General features: G+C 37.5%; 1 protein-coding gene across 5 annotated transcripts in view; it reads right to left on the reverse strand.

Annotated features, from left to right (window-relative positions):
- The window catches only part of STAG1 (STAG1 cohesin complex component), a 406,617-nt gene that overhangs the window by 133,842 nt on the left and 254,937 nt on the right, over positions 1-17,838 (reverse strand). For all 5 annotated transcript variants that reach the window (XM_024244311.3, XM_063722218.1, XM_063722219.1 and 2 more), the window contains 3 exons: positions 7,134-7,257; positions 3,400-3,498; positions 2,285-2,364 (listed from right to left, as the gene is read on the reverse strand). In XM_024244311.3, the coding sequence (XP_024100079.1) occupies positions 2,285-2,364; positions 3,400-3,498; positions 7,134-7,257 (303 nt within the window). The remainder of the gene's footprint in view (positions 1-2,284; positions 2,365-3,399; positions 3,499-7,133; positions 7,258-17,838) is intronic.

The raw sequence follows: 17,838 nt of genomic DNA on the forward strand, positions 1-17,838 counted from the left end.
CTTCTGCACAGCGAAAGAAACTACCATCAGAGTGAACAGGCAACCTACAGAATGGGAGAAAATTTTTGCAATCTACTCATCTGACAAAAGGCTAATATCCAGAATCTACAAAGAACTCAAACAAATTTACAAGAGAAAAACAAACAACCCCATCAAAAAGTGGGCGAAGAATATGAACAGATACTTCTCAAAAGAAGACATTTATGCAGCCAACAGACACGTGAAATAATGCTCATCATCACTGGTGATTTGCATCACAGAGAAATGCAAATCAAAACCACAATGAGATACCATCTCACACCAGTTAGAATGGCGAGCATTAAAAAGTTAGGAAACAACAGATGCTGGAGGGGATGGGGAGAAATAGGAACACTTTTACACTGTTGGTGGGACTGTAAACTAGTTCAACCATTGTGGAAGACAGTGTGGCAATTCCTCAGGGATCTAGAACTAGAAATTCCATTTGACCCAGCCATCCCATTACTGGGTATATACACAAAGGATTATAAATCATGCTGCTATAAAGACACATGCATACGTATGTTTATTGTGGCACTATTCACAATAGCAAAGACTTAGAACCAACCCAAATGTCCACCAATGATAGACTGGATTAAGAAAATGTGGCACATATACACCATGGAATAGTATGCAGCCATAAAAAAGAATGAGTTCACGTCCTTTGTAGGGACATGGATGAAGCTGGAAACCATCATTCTCAGCAAACTATCACAAGGACAAAAAACCAAACACCGCATGTTCTCACTCATAGGTGGAAATTGAACAATGAAAACACTTGGACACAGGAAGGGGACCATCACACACCGGGGACTGTTGTGGGGTGGGGCGAGGGGGGAGGGATAGCATTAGGAGACATACCTAATGCAAATGATGAGTTAGTGGGTGCAGCACACTAACATGGCACATGTATACATATGTAACAAACCTGCACGTTGTGCACATGTACCCCAGAACTTAAATTTAAAAAAAAAAAAAAAAAAGAGAGGATCACCTCAGTTCAGGAGTTAGCAGTTTTAACGTGCCATGATCACATCTGTTAACACACTCCAGCATGAGAAACATAGCAAGAATACTTCTCTTTAAAAAAGACGAGAATTCCAGCATTTTCTTGCATAAGTGATAACACATAGCAAAGCACTTTAAACTCTCCTAAATTCATCATAGAAGTCAATGAAGTTCTAATATTCAAAATCCCAAGCAAAGTTTTTGAGGCACTTGACAAGTATATTTTTGAAATTCATATCAAACAAAAATCAGACACAAGAAGGTAACTAGATTTTGAAAAAAAAGAAAAAGGAGAAAACGACCCTATATTTAGAACATATAAAGCCATAGTAATAAAGAGCATGGTGTTAGAGCCAAAATGTAAAAGGATTTCAAACAACAGTAGATCCCTGCATAGATATTTAGTTCGTGATAGATGTACCATCACAAAGTAGGGAGAGGAGGATTTGTTATGTATGACTTTGCTAGGATATATTCTCTTACATAGATTCTTTCTAGTTTTTAGTTAAACCTGTAGAAATACAGCTATAACATTATTATTTTGAAATCTCTATCATTAGTGAGACAATTTAATTGCTTTATTTTTTTCTTCTACTTCTGTATCATTAAAAAGAAGCCTATTTTGGAAACTGTCCCTTTGAGGGTTCTTCCTTTTGCAGTCTTCTTTCTCTCTGAGTTATTTATTTATTTATTTTTGACACAGGGTCCTGCTATATCACCTACGCTGGAACGCAATGGCTCCATTACGACTTACTGCAGCTTTGACCTTCTGGGCTCAAGCGACCCTCCCACCTTAGCCTCCTAAGCAGGTAGGACAACAGGCATGTGCCACCATGCCAGTTAATTTTTTTAATCATTTGTAGAGACAGGGTCTCCCCTATGTTGCCCAGGCTGGTCTTGAACCCCTGGGCTCAAGTGATCCTTCCGCCTTGGCCTCCCAAAATGCTGGGATTATAGGCAGGAGCCAACATACTGGGCCTGCTTTGTTTTAAATAGAAAGGTAAGTTACATCATTGATATTTTCTCTAGGCTGCATAAAATAATTTTTATGTGGAAGAAGTAAACAATAGTGAAAATAAAAAACAAAAATAGAAAAAAACAGAAAACACTTTTTAAATCTAACCTTAAAATGTAAAAGTTGAACCTAAAATGATAAACATATACTTAAGGACTATATATAGATAGGGCATTAAAAATCCTGGGGGAAAAAAGGTATTAAAATTTCAATAAAATTAAAATAGTAACGGATATTACTTACTGAAGTATCAGAGTAACCAATCGAATAGCTTCCACAGCAACATCATATTCTTTATCAAGTGTCATTGATACAATGCGATCCTGAAAAAAAAAAGTTGTAAAACAAACCAACTATGAACAGAAAATAAGCTGGGACAGATCTAATATAATGTATTCTGGGATATATATGCAATACTAATGATAGGTTAAATAAAAAGCTTTACTCTTGAAACTGCAGTATTGTAGTCCTACTCGCATAAAGGGGATGTTAGTATAAATGTTTGTAATTTAAAATCTTTCTCAACAATTGCTGTTCCCTAAACCTTCTGTCAGGTAAGCCTTAACATACAAAATTACTATCTTTATAAAAAGCTGTAAAGAAAATTTTAAGCAGGTGAGCCTTCTTCCAAAGTAATAAATAAGAACTCATTGGTAATATCTTTTGTAAAGCAGAGATTCACTTATCTATTTCATATGGGTTTATTTAAAGAACATGTAGTAAAAGCAGGGGTCCCCAACCCTGGTCTGTAGCCTGTTAGGAACTGGGCCACACAGCAAGGGGTTAGTGGTGTGGGAGCAAGTGAGCCAGTGAAGTTTCATCTGTATTTACAGCTGTTCTCCATCACTCCCACTACCGCCTGAGCTCCAAGTCTTGTCAAATCAGCAGTGGCATTAGATTCTCAATAGGAACAACAGGAACACGAACCCTACTGTGAACTGCGCATGCAAGGGATCTATATTGTGTGCTCCTTATGAGAATCTAATGCCTGATGATCTGTTATTGTCTCCCATCACCCCTAGATGGAAACATCTAGTTGCAGGAAAACAAGTTCAGGGCTGCAATGATTCTACATTATGGTGAGTTGTATAATTGTTTCATTACATATTACAATGTAATAACAACAGAAATAAAGTGCCAATAAATGTAATGCACTTGAATCATCCTGAAACCATTCCCTCAACCCCCACCTTGGTCCACAGAAAAACTGTCTTCCATGAAACTGGTCCCTGGTGCCAAAAAGGTTGGGGACTACTGTAATAAAGAATATGAACTAAACACTTGTATGATAATGTAATTTGCTAAACTAGCATTTGTAAAGAGAAAAATTAAATAAGCTTATCATTCTTGATGCTTACCTTGAATCGGTTAGTGAATAGTTCCAATTTGGGGAATAATTCTCTATTGGTATATAGACTCTGCAGAGCTTTCAAACACTTCAGCCTGACTTCCCCTTGCTTCAGAAATACAAAGCACAACAGAAGGAGTCAATTCCATACTACAATTTTCAAGTCTATATGAAGACTAAAATTTAGCTTAAACATTTGACTCACTGCATATTGTAATTCAACATAGGATGAGACTGAACAATTGTATAGTGTGTTGCCCTTACATGTAAAAAAAATAATAATAATAATTCACTGAAAACACCTTAGTTACTTGACAGTAAGCCATGTCTATTTCAAATATTTATCAACTCTGACTCAACATGTGGTATAACCCACATCATCCAGAGGCACATAGAGAGAATTTTAAACCTATAATTAGGGAAAAGTATGTTTATTTGCCCTTTATGTAATTATTGAATAGTTCTGTGGAAAAACCTGATTTTTATACTAAAGGGTCATCATTTATTCATGCAACAAATATCTACTGGATTCAATTTATATTCCAGGGACAGCAGTTAGGAAAACAGAAATAGCACAATGTTTAAAACAGAGGCAAAATGATACATGAAGAGTCCTACGAGTGCTGTTTATTAGTAGAATGTCTTTAATAAAGTCATCAACTTGGAGTACAAGATGTTGATGATCAAAATGCATTCAGGATCACCTAGAAATCTAGACAAGTCTCTCAAAAGATTTAAAGGGGATTAGTTTCTATCCTCTAAAAGAAGCTATGTGCTGTAACAGTAGGAGTCCAAGTTCTGGAATCAGATACAACCAAATTTTAGTTCCAATTCTATATAATTTATTAGCTACATGCAAGATGTTAAGTATATTATTAATCACCCTGATACTCAGGTTTCTTGTTTACAAAATTATCGTAGGGATTAAGTGCAGGGATATGCTGGTAAAAGTTTTAACAAAGAGCTCTGAGGAATAGGGTTCTGATTTGTTCTAATTGCAGATTTATTTAATGTAAATAGTGCCTTCACAGCCAATATTAAGTTATCGATGAGACATCAATGAACTCATTTATGAAGAGAGATGTATAATCACTCTTTTGTAAGCTGATTCAAGCCTACACTAGCATACCATGAGATGTGCTATGAGATGACGTAATATTTGTTGGTAAGTCCCTAGCACACAAGAGAAAGCTGAAATGCCTGTGGCAGGTGCTGCTGATGCCCTGCCCAGGTCCCCTTTACTGGGCTAATTCTTCAGCGTCCGCCAGTGTTAACTGCTAATGGTTCAATATCTCTATCTTTCTCTGGGGAATGGACCACAGTTTACTAGAACCACCTAGCACATAGACCCCTAGGAGGTTATGCTCCATCTTTCCTCTCCCAACCACTTCCCTTCTCTCGCCCAGGTTGAGGCCCATAGCCAGTAAAGAAAGACATAGGGGTGAAACAGCCCAGCCTCCTTGCTTCTGTACAGGATACCCTCTAAGGTACAATTTACTCTCCAAATCTCCCTGTGAGATCAGGTTGAGATTAGACTTCTCCTGAAACCACATTTTCATTAGTCTGTTTCCTGCTTTGTCATACTTTCCTCACTTTTTTATAGGTTACTTTTTTTTTTTTTTTGAGGCAGAGTCTTGCTCTGTCACCCAGGCTGGAGTACAGTGGTGCAATCTCAGCTCACTGCAACCTCCGCCTCCCGGGTTCAAGTGATTCTCTTGTCTCAGCCTCCCGAGTAGCTGAAATTACAGGTGCCCACCACCATGCCTGGCAAAGTTTTCTATTTTTAGTAGAGACAGGGTTTTGCCATGCTGGCCAGGCTGGTCTCGAACTCCTGACCTCAGGTGATCCGCCTGTCTCTGCCTCCCAAAATGCTGAGATTACAGGTGTGAGCCATCATGCCCAGCCAACAGGTTACTCTTGAGAGTACAAACCTCGCAACATCACCAGCACAAAAATCCCCGACTCAGGCTTGGCATCCAGGGAATGTGATCTATGATAGCTGGAACCAAGAGTGGTCCTGGAAATCGGACTTCAATAATGGGATTCTGGGATTGGATTACTGAAGGCTGGATTGCTATGAGGTAAGACTCAATGGTAGTAGATGAAGTCTTGATAGTTCCTGATGTAGGATAGCAGTTTGTTAGGATTTTCACTTTTAGTTGAAAGTGGATGTGCAATAACTTGTACAACATTTCTACACTGGAGGGAGCAGAGCAAATAGTAACTGTAAAAACTGTGAAATTGAGTGGCTATTGCTAAGTGTCACTGAAAGGCTAAAGAGAAAATGACAGGGCCAGGGTGTTTCATCACCAGTTCAAAGCCAAGTGTTGCCTCTTTGGAAACATTTATCTCCTTTAGATAGAGAACTGATGACACTAAAGACTAGGCCTAGCACTAAATTGTAAGTGTGACAGAATTTAAGAACTCTGAATCCCAGGCAAGTCTCTTATGTCAAAATAAGAGTTATGATATGAAAAAAGTGAAGTTTAAAGGATATCTGGGTAGATGCAGTGAGAATCTTGAACTCTCCATTTCCTCTGAATTTGTAGGCCTGAAAATATGGCTCATGCCCACTTGTTAGAGGATAGTATGTTTCCTCCTTACTCCATTCTTTACTGAAAGACTACATGGAAGCCTCAAATAAGGCAGGTGCCTATAGGACAATGCTAGTAGCCCTTGTTTTGATATAATACACAGACCTTCCTTCTGCTCATCAGACTAAGGACAAATCTCAGCAGAGACCAAATGGAGAATTTGGCTCCCAGCAGCAATGGAGATGTGAAGATCCCAGAATAGCAGAAATAACACAGCTTCTCCTGATCATCATAGTCAAGGGGGGTGGGAACACAATAATTGTAATAGGCAGTAACTGAAGGGCAGCCCATAGGGATCTATGGAACTCGCTCAATGAATATGTTATTCCAGGAGGCAAGATAGGTGGAAAGCAAACAAAAGTATTATGTAACATATATAATGAAAGGATCAACAATGGATGAGCAAAAGGCTGAGGACAGCTGTTCTCTGTAAAGTCACCACAGGAACTTCTTAACAATTAAATAAGGTAGTATTCATGAAAAATACTTCAGAAAACTGTAAAATAACTTATAATGGGAATGAAAATTCCAGTTGCTTTTATGATAACTGCTCCACTTTGGGGCTGTAATATACTCTAATATTATTTCTATTACAGTACCTAAATGCCACACCTGGCCAAATTCCAATAACTTATCACTCCTACCCATGGTTATTCTAAGGATTATTCAGGATTACTTGTATGAGGGATTCCTTTTAAAGTCAGAAGGCAGAATTAGATTTTTAGATCAAATATTCTAAAATCCAAAACATCTATTCAAGTCTGATAAAGCACTCTACTACGATATGGTCCTAGAAAATTAAAAAAAAAAAAAAAGCTTAGTTTTTATATATTAAGAAAAAAGAAATCTCCTTTGATTCTCAATTAGAAAAAGAATATAACGATTTTCTTTCTCTGAAAACTTTATATATACCAGGTTGTCAAACTTGGTTCAAGACAATATTGTAACTAAACAAGATAGGGTCTTCACCCGTGGGCAAATGCTTGCAGTTTCATCACAATCATCAAGTAAATAGTTATTCAGCTGCATCATCTTAAAATTTCCACATGATTACAACTCCTGAAAAATCAACTACTGTCATTTTGATTCCTAGCATTTTAGTACTGAGACAAGCATAACTTCCATCAAAGCTTAGAACAGAGTAACTTACCCTGTCATGAAGAGTCCAGCCAACATATTTTAGGTAACTGTCATTTAGGAAGGCATCACTATACATTTTCATCCATACTCCAATTTCTTCAATACAAATGGCTCTAATCTCAGCAATAGCATCACTAGAGAGAGAAAAAAAGACAATCTCGAATTAATATACAAAGCTAGAATGCATTCATACTCGTTTTCCATAAGCAATAAATATTTCTAATGCTGTTTGTATATATTTGCATTCTGAATGGCCTCCAACTTAAGTATCTTCTGTTTTTCATGTTTTCTACAAAATAAACACTACTAATACCAAACTGGAAAAAAAAAAGCTTCTATTAAACTATTTTGACACAATTACTCTATTTTCACTGGGCTAGACAATGACATTTGGAGCTTTCTGAGAGCCTCACAACTATTACAGAGCCAAGAAACATGTTAAACTTTCTAAGAAAATCAGAGTCACAACATCCAAGTACAGAATAATGTTTCTCAAAAGAACTGTTAATCTTTTTTTTTTTAATTATTATTAAATGGAGTCTTGCTCTGTCGCTCATGCTGGAGTGCAGTGGCATGATTTCGGCTCACTGCAACCTCTGCCTCCAGGTTCAAGTGATTCTCCTGCCTCAGCCTCCCAAGTAGCTGAGACTACAAGTGCAAGCCACCACACCTGGGTAATTTTTGTATTTTTAGTAGAGATGGGGTTTCATCATATTTGCCAGGGTGGTCTTGAACTCCTGACCTCAAGTGATCCACCCACCTCGGCCTCCCAAAGTGCTGGGATTACACGCGTGAGCCACTGTGACCGGCCAGAACTGGGAATCTTTATAAGCTAGCACACATGTAATGAATTAAAAGAAAAAGCCCACTTTATTCAAGGCACAGGTCTTTCATCTGTAATAATTTATTTTTTAGGCTGAGACACAGGGAAGAATCCACCTCTAGTGACAATGGTAACCATTTTGGTGACAATACTGTGAAGTCATGGCAGAACAACCCCAAAAGTCAGAATTCTGGCTCATTGCCTAGATGGCTTTTCACCTCACCATAAGTAAGCATCCAATATAACCCTCCTGGGATGACTTTCCTACTATACAATCTGTGAATTGTAAACAAATACAATGTTAACACTTTTATAATCTTTCATCACAAGGTTATCAGCCTTAGCTTTAAGAAAAAAATATTAAGTATAATATCATAAATCCTAATTTTCTTTTGTAGATCAATCTTCAAGGTTTCTGATTTATCATTCACAAATGTTAAAATTTTAAGTAATTTTTAATTATCCAATTTACAAAAGGCAATAATCTATCATTTTAGCTAAAATTTTAATGATAATCAAGGCACTTTTCTTAGTTTCTCTTTGGTGACAAAATTCCTTGCTCTAATAAGTCTCAGTTCTCTCTAGGCTCCTGTCATTGCTTAAGGATAAAAATAGGGAAAACATTCTCTTCCCAAGCCATACTGCCAATTACAACCTTTAGTTTTCCTACATTTTTTGATAGTATCTTTTTCTCATGGAGAGGTTGTATAACATAGTGGCTAAAAGTACAGGCTCTCGAGGAAGACATCCTGAGTTCAACTCCTGTTTCTGCTATTTACTAGCTGTGTAACCTTAGGTAATTCCCTTTTTCTTAGGTTTCCTCATCTCTAAAATAGTGGTAATAATACCACCTAGCTCACAGTTACTATGAGAATATGAGAATAAAATCACTTAATACAAATAAAAGACTTAGAATTGTACCTGGCATCCATTAATCCTTCCATTAAATGTTGGCTATTATAATCTTTCATTTGTTTCATCAATCTAGACATTTATAACAAATACAGTATAAAAAGTAGCTCTACTGGCCAGGCGCAGTGGCTCACACCTGTAATCCCAGCAATTTGGGAGGCTGAGGTGGGCAGATCACGAGGTCAGGAGATGGAGAACATCCTGGCTAACATGGTGAAACACCATTTCTACTAAAAATACAAAAAATTAGCTGGGCGTGGTGGCGGGCGCCTGTAGTCCCAGCTACTCGGGAGGCTGAGGCAGGAGAACTGTTTGAACCCGGGAGGCGGAGGTTGCATATCACGCCACTGCACTCCAACCTGGGCGACACAGTGAGATTCTGTCTTAAAAAAAAAAAAAAAAAAAAAAAAGAAAAGTAGCTCTACTATAAACTGTGAGGTGTTCCTAGACCTACATAATACTGAACATGCGTGGGACAAGAATATTTCTTTTTTCAGACATAAAACAAGGTATAGGGGACAATATAATGAATAACTGCATATATCCACTGCTCAGCTAAGAAATATAATACAGTTAAAAATTCCTATATACGTCTGATACATCTCCCTTCCCAAGAGTAAATGACTGTCCTTGATTCAGTGAATATCAATTCCATCTCTGTTTAACGTCATATGTATTGTTTTACATAAATATTATCCTGTAGACCTCCTTCCCCAACTTGCTTTTTTCACAAATCATATTTTGCAATTTATGCATACTGGGTTTATAAAGCTCTGATGTTTTAATTTTAGCCAGTGTCCACTGTTCCTTTCTATAAACAATTATAAACTACATATTCTCTCATAAATGGAAATTTAAGTTGTTTCCAAGGTTTTGCTTTTACTAACAATGAGTCCATGAATATTCTTGTATGTTTCTCCCTGTGCAGATATGTGGGAGTTTCCCTAGAGCAGTGTTTTTAAAATACTGCATCGGGACCCATTAGCACATTATAAAATTGATTCAGTGAGTCGCAACAAATACATAAAAGTATATATGACGGAAAATACCAAAATGCTCCACATGTAGTAGGCAAGTAAGTATTCTTTCTTGAAGCTACTGTGTACCTAATGTAGGACATAGTCAACAACATCTGTGAGACACTGTTTTGATACCTACAAGTGAAATTATTGGGTTAGAAGCAATGCACATCTTCAACTTTATTACATATTTAAAAATGTCTAAATCAGTGTTTCACATCCTTGCCTGACATTTGGTATTATCCCACTATTTAAAAATTTCCATCTCTGAGCTACAGCTTTGTATACTTTGTTTTCTACTGGGATGTCCAAATAAAAACAAGCTAACAGTAGCAAAAATAAAACTCCCCTCAAAAACCAAAACACAACTACAAAATATATCTATAAAACATCCAAATCATATCATTTTAGCTCTTTCAGTCCTACCAAGTAGCATCTGTGCCGAGGATCCATTACATTTTTCCTCTGCTATACTACCCTTGTAAAAGTCAATTCTATAAAAACCATGAAGTTTTATTACACAATTTCATGGAAGCAGGCTGAGGACAAAGTCAATAGGTACAGCATGCTGATTAAAACTTAGTGACTACTGAGTATGGTAACTGCACATATACACAGTGAAATCATTCTTCCATCTAACTCTTACATCTAACTCTTAGAGTTAGGTTAATTCTTAGAATTACCACTAGTACTGAGATTATGAACGGCTGTTTGCAACAGGCTAGAGAACATCCAGTCTTACTTTACATCTTCAGCAGGGAAATCCTGTTCAAAACATTTTTTTACACCCATCTCTACATGTATGCCTAATTTCTAATGTCTTTGTTATTTCACCGACTAGACTACTGAACAGCTTATGTTCTCAGAACACACGTTCTCTGTATGCAATGCCCGTTTTTTTTTCTTCCAAAAAAAAAAAAAAAGGCAGATACAAGCGCAGAACGTGCAGGTTTGTTACACAGGTATACATTTGCCATGGTGGTTTGCTGCACCTATTGACCCGTCCTCTAAGTTCCCTCCCCTCACCCCCGACTCCCAACAGGCACTAGTGTGTGCTGTTCCCCTCTGTGTGTCCATGTGTTCTCAATGTTCAGCTTCCACTTATGAGTGAAAACATACAGTGTTTGGTTTTCTGTTCCTGTGTTAGTTTGCTGAGGATAATGGCTTCCAGCTTCATCCATGTCCTTGGAAAGGACATCATCTCACTCCTTTTTATGGCTGCATGGTATTCCACGGAGTATATGTACCACATTTACTTTATCTACTCTATCATTGATGGGCATTTGGATTGGTTTCACATTGCCAATATTTTCATACCACATGTTTTCTAGGAATCCCAGTCCTTGTCTACTTCAGATGCCAGTTCAATCCTTCCCATCTTAACTTTAAAAATGTAAATATCCTTTTCTAGACTTGCAATTTGACCATGTGTGGCCAGAGAGCCTATTCTGTAGCTATAAAAACTCCCTGGATAACTTGTCTCCTCTTTGCGTTCTAGTGCTCCAATCCACTTTGACTGCTGATACCACCCTGACAGATCATAATACATAACATATACATGTGAATAATCACAGACTAGACAGTAAAATTACAACTTATGTGGTAGTTTTGAAGGATGTCCACAAATTCTTTGCTCCTTTCATTCCCCTTTTCTTGAGTGTGGGTATACTACGTAAAGTATCTCTGATGAATATAATGTAGTAGAAATGAGGAATTCTGACTCCTGAGGCTAAGTGACTGTTTTCCTCTCTGTGATCACTCTCTCTGAGGGAAGCCACCAGCTATGTCTTGATGACATTCAAGGTGCTCTATGGAAAGCTCCATGTGATGAGTAACTAGAGCTTTCTGCCATCAGCCATGTAAGTAAGCCATTGTGGAAGCAGAACCTACAACCCCAGCCAAGTCCTCAGATGACCTGGAGGATGCTTTGATTGTAATCTTATGAGAGATCTAAGCTAGAACCAGCTAGCTGGGCTACTCCCAAATTCCTGACCCATAGAAATTATGAGACAAATGTTTTTTTGTTTGTTTGTTTTTTGAGACGGAGTCTCATTCTGTCGCTCAGGCTGGAGTGCAGTGGCATGATCTCGGCTCACTGCAACCTCCACCTCCTGGGTTCAAGTGATTCTCCTGCCTCAGCCTCCCGAGTAGCTGGGACTATAGGCATGTGCCACTGCATCTGGCTAATTTTTGTATTTTTAGTAGAGACAGGGTTTCGCCATGTTAGCCAGGCTGGTCTTGAACTCCTGACCTCAGGTGATGCACCCGCCTTGGCCTCCCAAAGGGCTGGGATTACAGGCGTGAGCCACTGCCCCCAGCCTGAGATAAATGTTTGACACCACCAAGTTTGGGAGTAATTTGTTACATGGCAAAAGATAATTAAAATTATTAGTTTCCTTATTATAAAAGACCCTTACAAATATAATAATAACCAATCATCTTATACAATTAGTTCTTTAGTCCAAATAGCTCAAGTGCATCAGCACCTACACGTTTGTGGTTATACCTATGCCTATAATACCCTGAATTCTACTCTGATTACCTACACTGATTATTCTTTCAAGCTCTAGTGAAGTCTCAGTTCTTCTGTGATTCCTATTATTATTAGATATTTGCTTTCTTGCTCTCCAGGAACGAATAGTATATTCAAGGAGATGCAGTATAAAATAAAAGTGCAGTGTAAGTCTAAATATCCCTGATTTGATTACAACATATCTTTTGATATAAACATACTTCCTCATACATAAGAGTCCTCCAATTTTTATGTTTTCATATTAAATTTATTTTTAAACAACTAATCTCTATTTCCAATAGCCTCACCACATTTAAGAAAGATGTCTAGCTAAGGCATCTGGGAGCATCCAAAGCAAAGAGTAATGCAGGGGGTGCAAAAAATAGTAAGACAAGAGGAAAGGAATAAAGACAATCATAAGACAGACTAATTTTTACAACATCCTAGCATTCAGGCCTTGAAATTAAAAACTAAACATGAAGGCTTTACTTGGAAACTCAAAGAAAGAAAAAGAACTAGAAAAGAATAATTCAGGTGCAATTCTATTAATCCTTTGTGGTAACTCTATTTTACAGCATAAAAGAATGATCATGTTTGCGTCTATGAAAAACTTATCTAATTATTGATCATTACAATGTATCCTTTTGGGGAGAACATAACCCTTTAATATGGTATCTGGACCTAAGCTTTCATTGGATTACTTTCTCAGCAGATGGAAGTTTAATTATTTTCTGCTTATAACAAAATGAAGTTGAACTCCAGTGAATTTTAATTAAATGTTTCTTGTACTAGCCTTACGGATGCTTTTCCAGCAAGGATGCAGACTAAATTAAAATGACTATAATACAAATTTCAAAAACCATGCTTAGCTAATATGGACGTTTTGACACTCATAATTATTGCTCATGTACAAGGAATCTCATGAGGGCTCCAGAGGGAGAAATAATTATGAATGGCCAAAAAAGGCACACTCTTTAAATTGCAGCAACCAGTGAATTCAGGTCTCAACCAATTTTATCACTAAGATTAGACTGGGAGGAAAAAAAAAATCACATTTTCCAAAATAGAATAATTATAGAGAATTTTTTGGTATGAAATAGCATAGGGAGAAAGAAATAGCTGAAAGAATTACAGAAAAGTCATACTGTATCCTTTATTAGACTAAGAACTTGAGAATAGAGACCCTAACTTACAATAAGATGATTAAAATAAATACTACCTTAGTGAGTGCTGAAAGTTAGTAAAGAGTGTTACAGAGAACACAGAAGCACGTCAAATGGAGAGGAGAGAAGGTGGTCAAGGAAGGCTTTTGAAAGTAATGTGTAAGAGTAAACCTGAAGAGCTGAAACTGTCTTGTTTACAAATTAAATACAAATATTTCATTTATTATTTCAGGCTTACTAGAGTAAGTAATTTTAGTTTTAATTTAATTTAATTTAATTTTTTTGAGACAGAATCTTACTCCATCGCCCAGGCTGGAGTGCAGTGGCACAATCTTGGCTCACTGCAACCTCCACCTCCCGGGTTCAAGCGATTCTCCTGCCTCGGCCTCCTGAGTAGCTGGGATTACAGGCACGGACCATCACACCCTTTTTTTTTGTATTATTAGTAGAGACAGGGTTTCGCCATGTTGGCTAGGCTGGTCTCGAACTCCTGACCTCAAGTGATCCTCCCAAAGTGCTGGGATTACAGGTGTGAGCTACCGTACCCGACTGCTAGAGTTATTTTAGATGTACTGAAAATGTGGCAAGTTTATAAAACTATTTTTCATCTCATTTTTGTTGCTAATTATTAATAAGTAAAAACAGTGGCAAAATACACAGAAAGGCATTGCATCACTAAGAGTCTCATACAGAGAAGGTGTATGGCTATCTGTTACCCTGTATTATGCCTTAATAGTTTACTATTAACAGAATTTCAGGATTTAATAAGATTAAAAATTAGATGTCAAAGATACATTAGCTTTCAAAGAAAAATATCCTCTAATTAATACTTACATTTTAACTAGCAACCTGACCCCCACATTAGATCAAAGATGAAATATTAGGAAGAAGATTAAAATAATGGAATAACAGTTTGTTCAGAATAAATCCTATTATGGTATTGTATAAGAATAGCTCTGAAAACATGATTCTGAAAGGTTTCATTGTAATATAAAATGATGAAAAGACTCAACTAGTCTTAAAGACATCTGTTTTTCATCTTCTCAAAAGTACTTAAATCTGTCCTCTGAGTAAGTTTGTCCTTATGGCCTAATGACTTTGTTATTCTTTTACCATTACTGAAATAACAATCTTTCTGGTTGCTTTTATAATTTTGTCTTCATCTTTGATGTTTTTCATTTTCACTATGGTATGTCTAGATGTAGAATATACTTCCTAACCTACTCAGCACTCATTAAGTTTTTTTAATCTGAAGTTTCTGTTTAACTAATTTTATAAAATTATACTCACTAGTACTGCTTCTCTCTAATACATTTCTTTCTATTTATCTATTTTTTTAGACATGGGGTCTTGCTCTGTCGTTCAGGCTGGAGTGCAGTGGCTTGATTATAGTTCACTGCACCCTGGAACTCCTGGGCTCAAGCAGTCTTACCATTTCATCCTCCTATGTAGTTGGGACTACAGGTACACATTACCATGACCAAGGGCTTCTCTCTTTTCCTGAAACTTCTTTTTAAAGGACCGATGAAGTGTCTTGACACTACCCTTCCCATATCAGAAAGGTCCGTCCATATCTTTTTATCCCTTTATTACTGTGATCTGGGTAAATTCCTCAGTATTACATTCCAATTCACTAATTGTCTCCTCAACATTCTAAAGTATTATCCTGTTCATTAAATATGAATTTGTGAGTGTTTTTCACATTCAGCATTTTGTGTTTTTACATCCCCTGGTTCTTATTATCTGCCATTTATTTGTGGAAGAAACTGATCATTTGGTCTGAGGTACAGTTTCCCAAATTCTAGACTTAAGCAATACCACAAGGATTCACTTAGAAAACACATTCTTCTGGTCTCCTTACTTACTGTAAATGATTACTTAGATCTAGCAGCATACAGATTAAAATCCAATTTGTTGGCTGGGTGCAGTGGTTCACACCTGTAATCCCAGCGCGTTGGGAGCCCGAGGCGGGAAGATCACCTGAGGTCAGGAGTTCAAGACCAGCCAGGCCAACATGGTGAAACCCTGTCTCTATTAAAAATACAAAATTAGCTGAGGATGGTGGCGCACACCTGTAATCCCAGCTACTCAGGAGGCTGAGGCAGGAGAATCACCTGAACCCAGGAGGCGGGGGCTGCAATCAGCCCAAGATCACGCTGCTGCACTCCAGCCTGGGAGACAGAGCAAGACTGTCTCAAAAACAAAACAAAACAAAAAAACAAAAAAATCAAATTTGTTTGAAGTGGATGGTGGTAAGTGGGACACAAGTGGTAACTTAAAGTGATATCTCTGCATAGTACCTACTACTTCCAGTATGTGCAGTAATATCTCCTATTAATCAATAATGTAGACTGAGTGATACTTATGGATATTAATGATTAGTATCCATGGCATGCTGATCACTTTTGCCAAGTAGGTCACATTCTCAACTACACTTGTATTCTAGTTTTGAATAGTTCAGTCAGGCTGTGACAGATCCAATACTAGTTTATGCAAGGTCTGATTAAATAAAATGCAAATCAACATTGTAACAGTAAGAAATTAAATAACTGTTGTTTCTACAAGGATAATAGGTTAAAAGCTTTATCAAGACTCAACAAAGGTGAGTCATTAAAATAAATACTGGTGTTACAGACTGACAGAAAATCATAAAAATAAGGATTCTGAATTCAAGACTGCATGACGGAGCCAAGATGGACAGAATTTATGCTCTCACTTGAAAAAAGTAAATGAAAACAAAAACCAAATTGCACAAAATGATTTTTAGATGTTGGATTATCGGTCAGAGCAGAATGGTAATCTCTGAGAGGGGATAACACAAGGTGAGCCCTAAGACTGCCCCCAGATATATACATGCCATTTAACAGTTTAAGCAGGGTAAAATTTACCTTACAAGGGACACAAAATGAAATCCTTCAAACTGAAAGGAAATAACACGATACAATAACTAAATTCCACAGGAAAAAATGAAGAATGTCAAAAATGTTAACAAGACAGTAAATTAGAAGACAGTGTATTTTCTCCTCTTAATTTTGTTAAGAGATGACTGAACACTCTGCAAATAATGCTGTACAGGTGGGTTAGTAACTAATGTAGACAAAATATATATGACAATAATAGCACAAAGGAAGGACAAGAAAATGAAGCTAGGCTAGAGCAGTGCTTTGTGGAAAATTTAGAGCTTATAAGGGGAGCTGAGAAAGGAGGAAGGATATAAAATGAATAATTTTAGTTTTCAACTTAAGAAACAATTAGGCCAGGCATGATAGTTCACGCCTAATCACAGCACTTTGGGAGGCTGAGGCTGGTAGATGGCTTGAGCCCAGGAATTTGAGACCAGCCTGGGCAACATGGTGAAACCTCATCTCTACTAAAAATACAAAAAATTAACCAGGTATGGTAGTGTGTGCCTGTAGTCCCAGCTACTCAGGAGGCTGAGGTGGGAAGATCACCTGAGCCCAGGATGTTGAGGCTGAAGTGTGAGCTGTGATTGTGCAACTGCACTCCCACCTGGATGACAGAGTAAAACCCTGTCTCAAAAAAACCAAACCAAACCAAAACAAAAAGATCAGCAAAGGATGGCTCACACCTGTAATCCCATCACTTTGGGAGGCTGAAGCAGGTGCATCACTTGAGCCCAGGAGTTCAACACAAGCCTGGACAACATGGCCAAACCCTGACTCTACAAAAATAACAAAAATTAGCCAGGCATAGTGATGTGTGCTTGTAGTCCCAACCACTCAGGGGGCTGAGGTGGGAGTACTGCTTGAGCCCGTGAGGTCAAGGCTGCAGTGAGCAATGATCATGACATTGCACTCCAGCTTGGACAACAGAGCGAGATCCTGTCTCCAAAAAAACAAACAAAAAACAACAAAAAAAAAAACAAATAATATGGAAACATAAATCAAGGAAATAAAAAACAGAGAAAGCCAACAAAATTACAAGTCCATTATTATTTGAAAAGATCAACAAAACTGAAACTTACAGTGAGACTGAGAAAGACAAAAGAGAAGACGCAAATCCCACAAGAATAAATAAGGGGGCTGACAACCCCCCAAAAATTAAAACGACTACAAAATATTATGAATAACATTATGCCATTAAATTTACAATTTGCATGAAATAGACATATTGCCTGAGAAATACAAATTACCAAATCTGACTCAAAAACAACAAAAATCTGGCGGTGTGCAGGGTGCAGTGGCTCACACCTATAATCCTAGTACTTTGGGAGGCTGAGGCAGAAGGACTGCTTGAGGTCAAGAGTTCTAACCATTCTGGGCAAA

The sequence above is a fragment of the Pongo abelii genome, chromosome 2, assembly GCF_028885655.2.
Source record: "Pongo abelii isolate AG06213 chromosome 2, NHGRI_mPonAbe1-v2.0_pri, whole genome shotgun sequence".
Classification (NCBI taxonomy): domain Eukaryota; kingdom Metazoa; phylum Chordata; class Mammalia; order Primates; family Hominidae; genus Pongo; species Pongo abelii.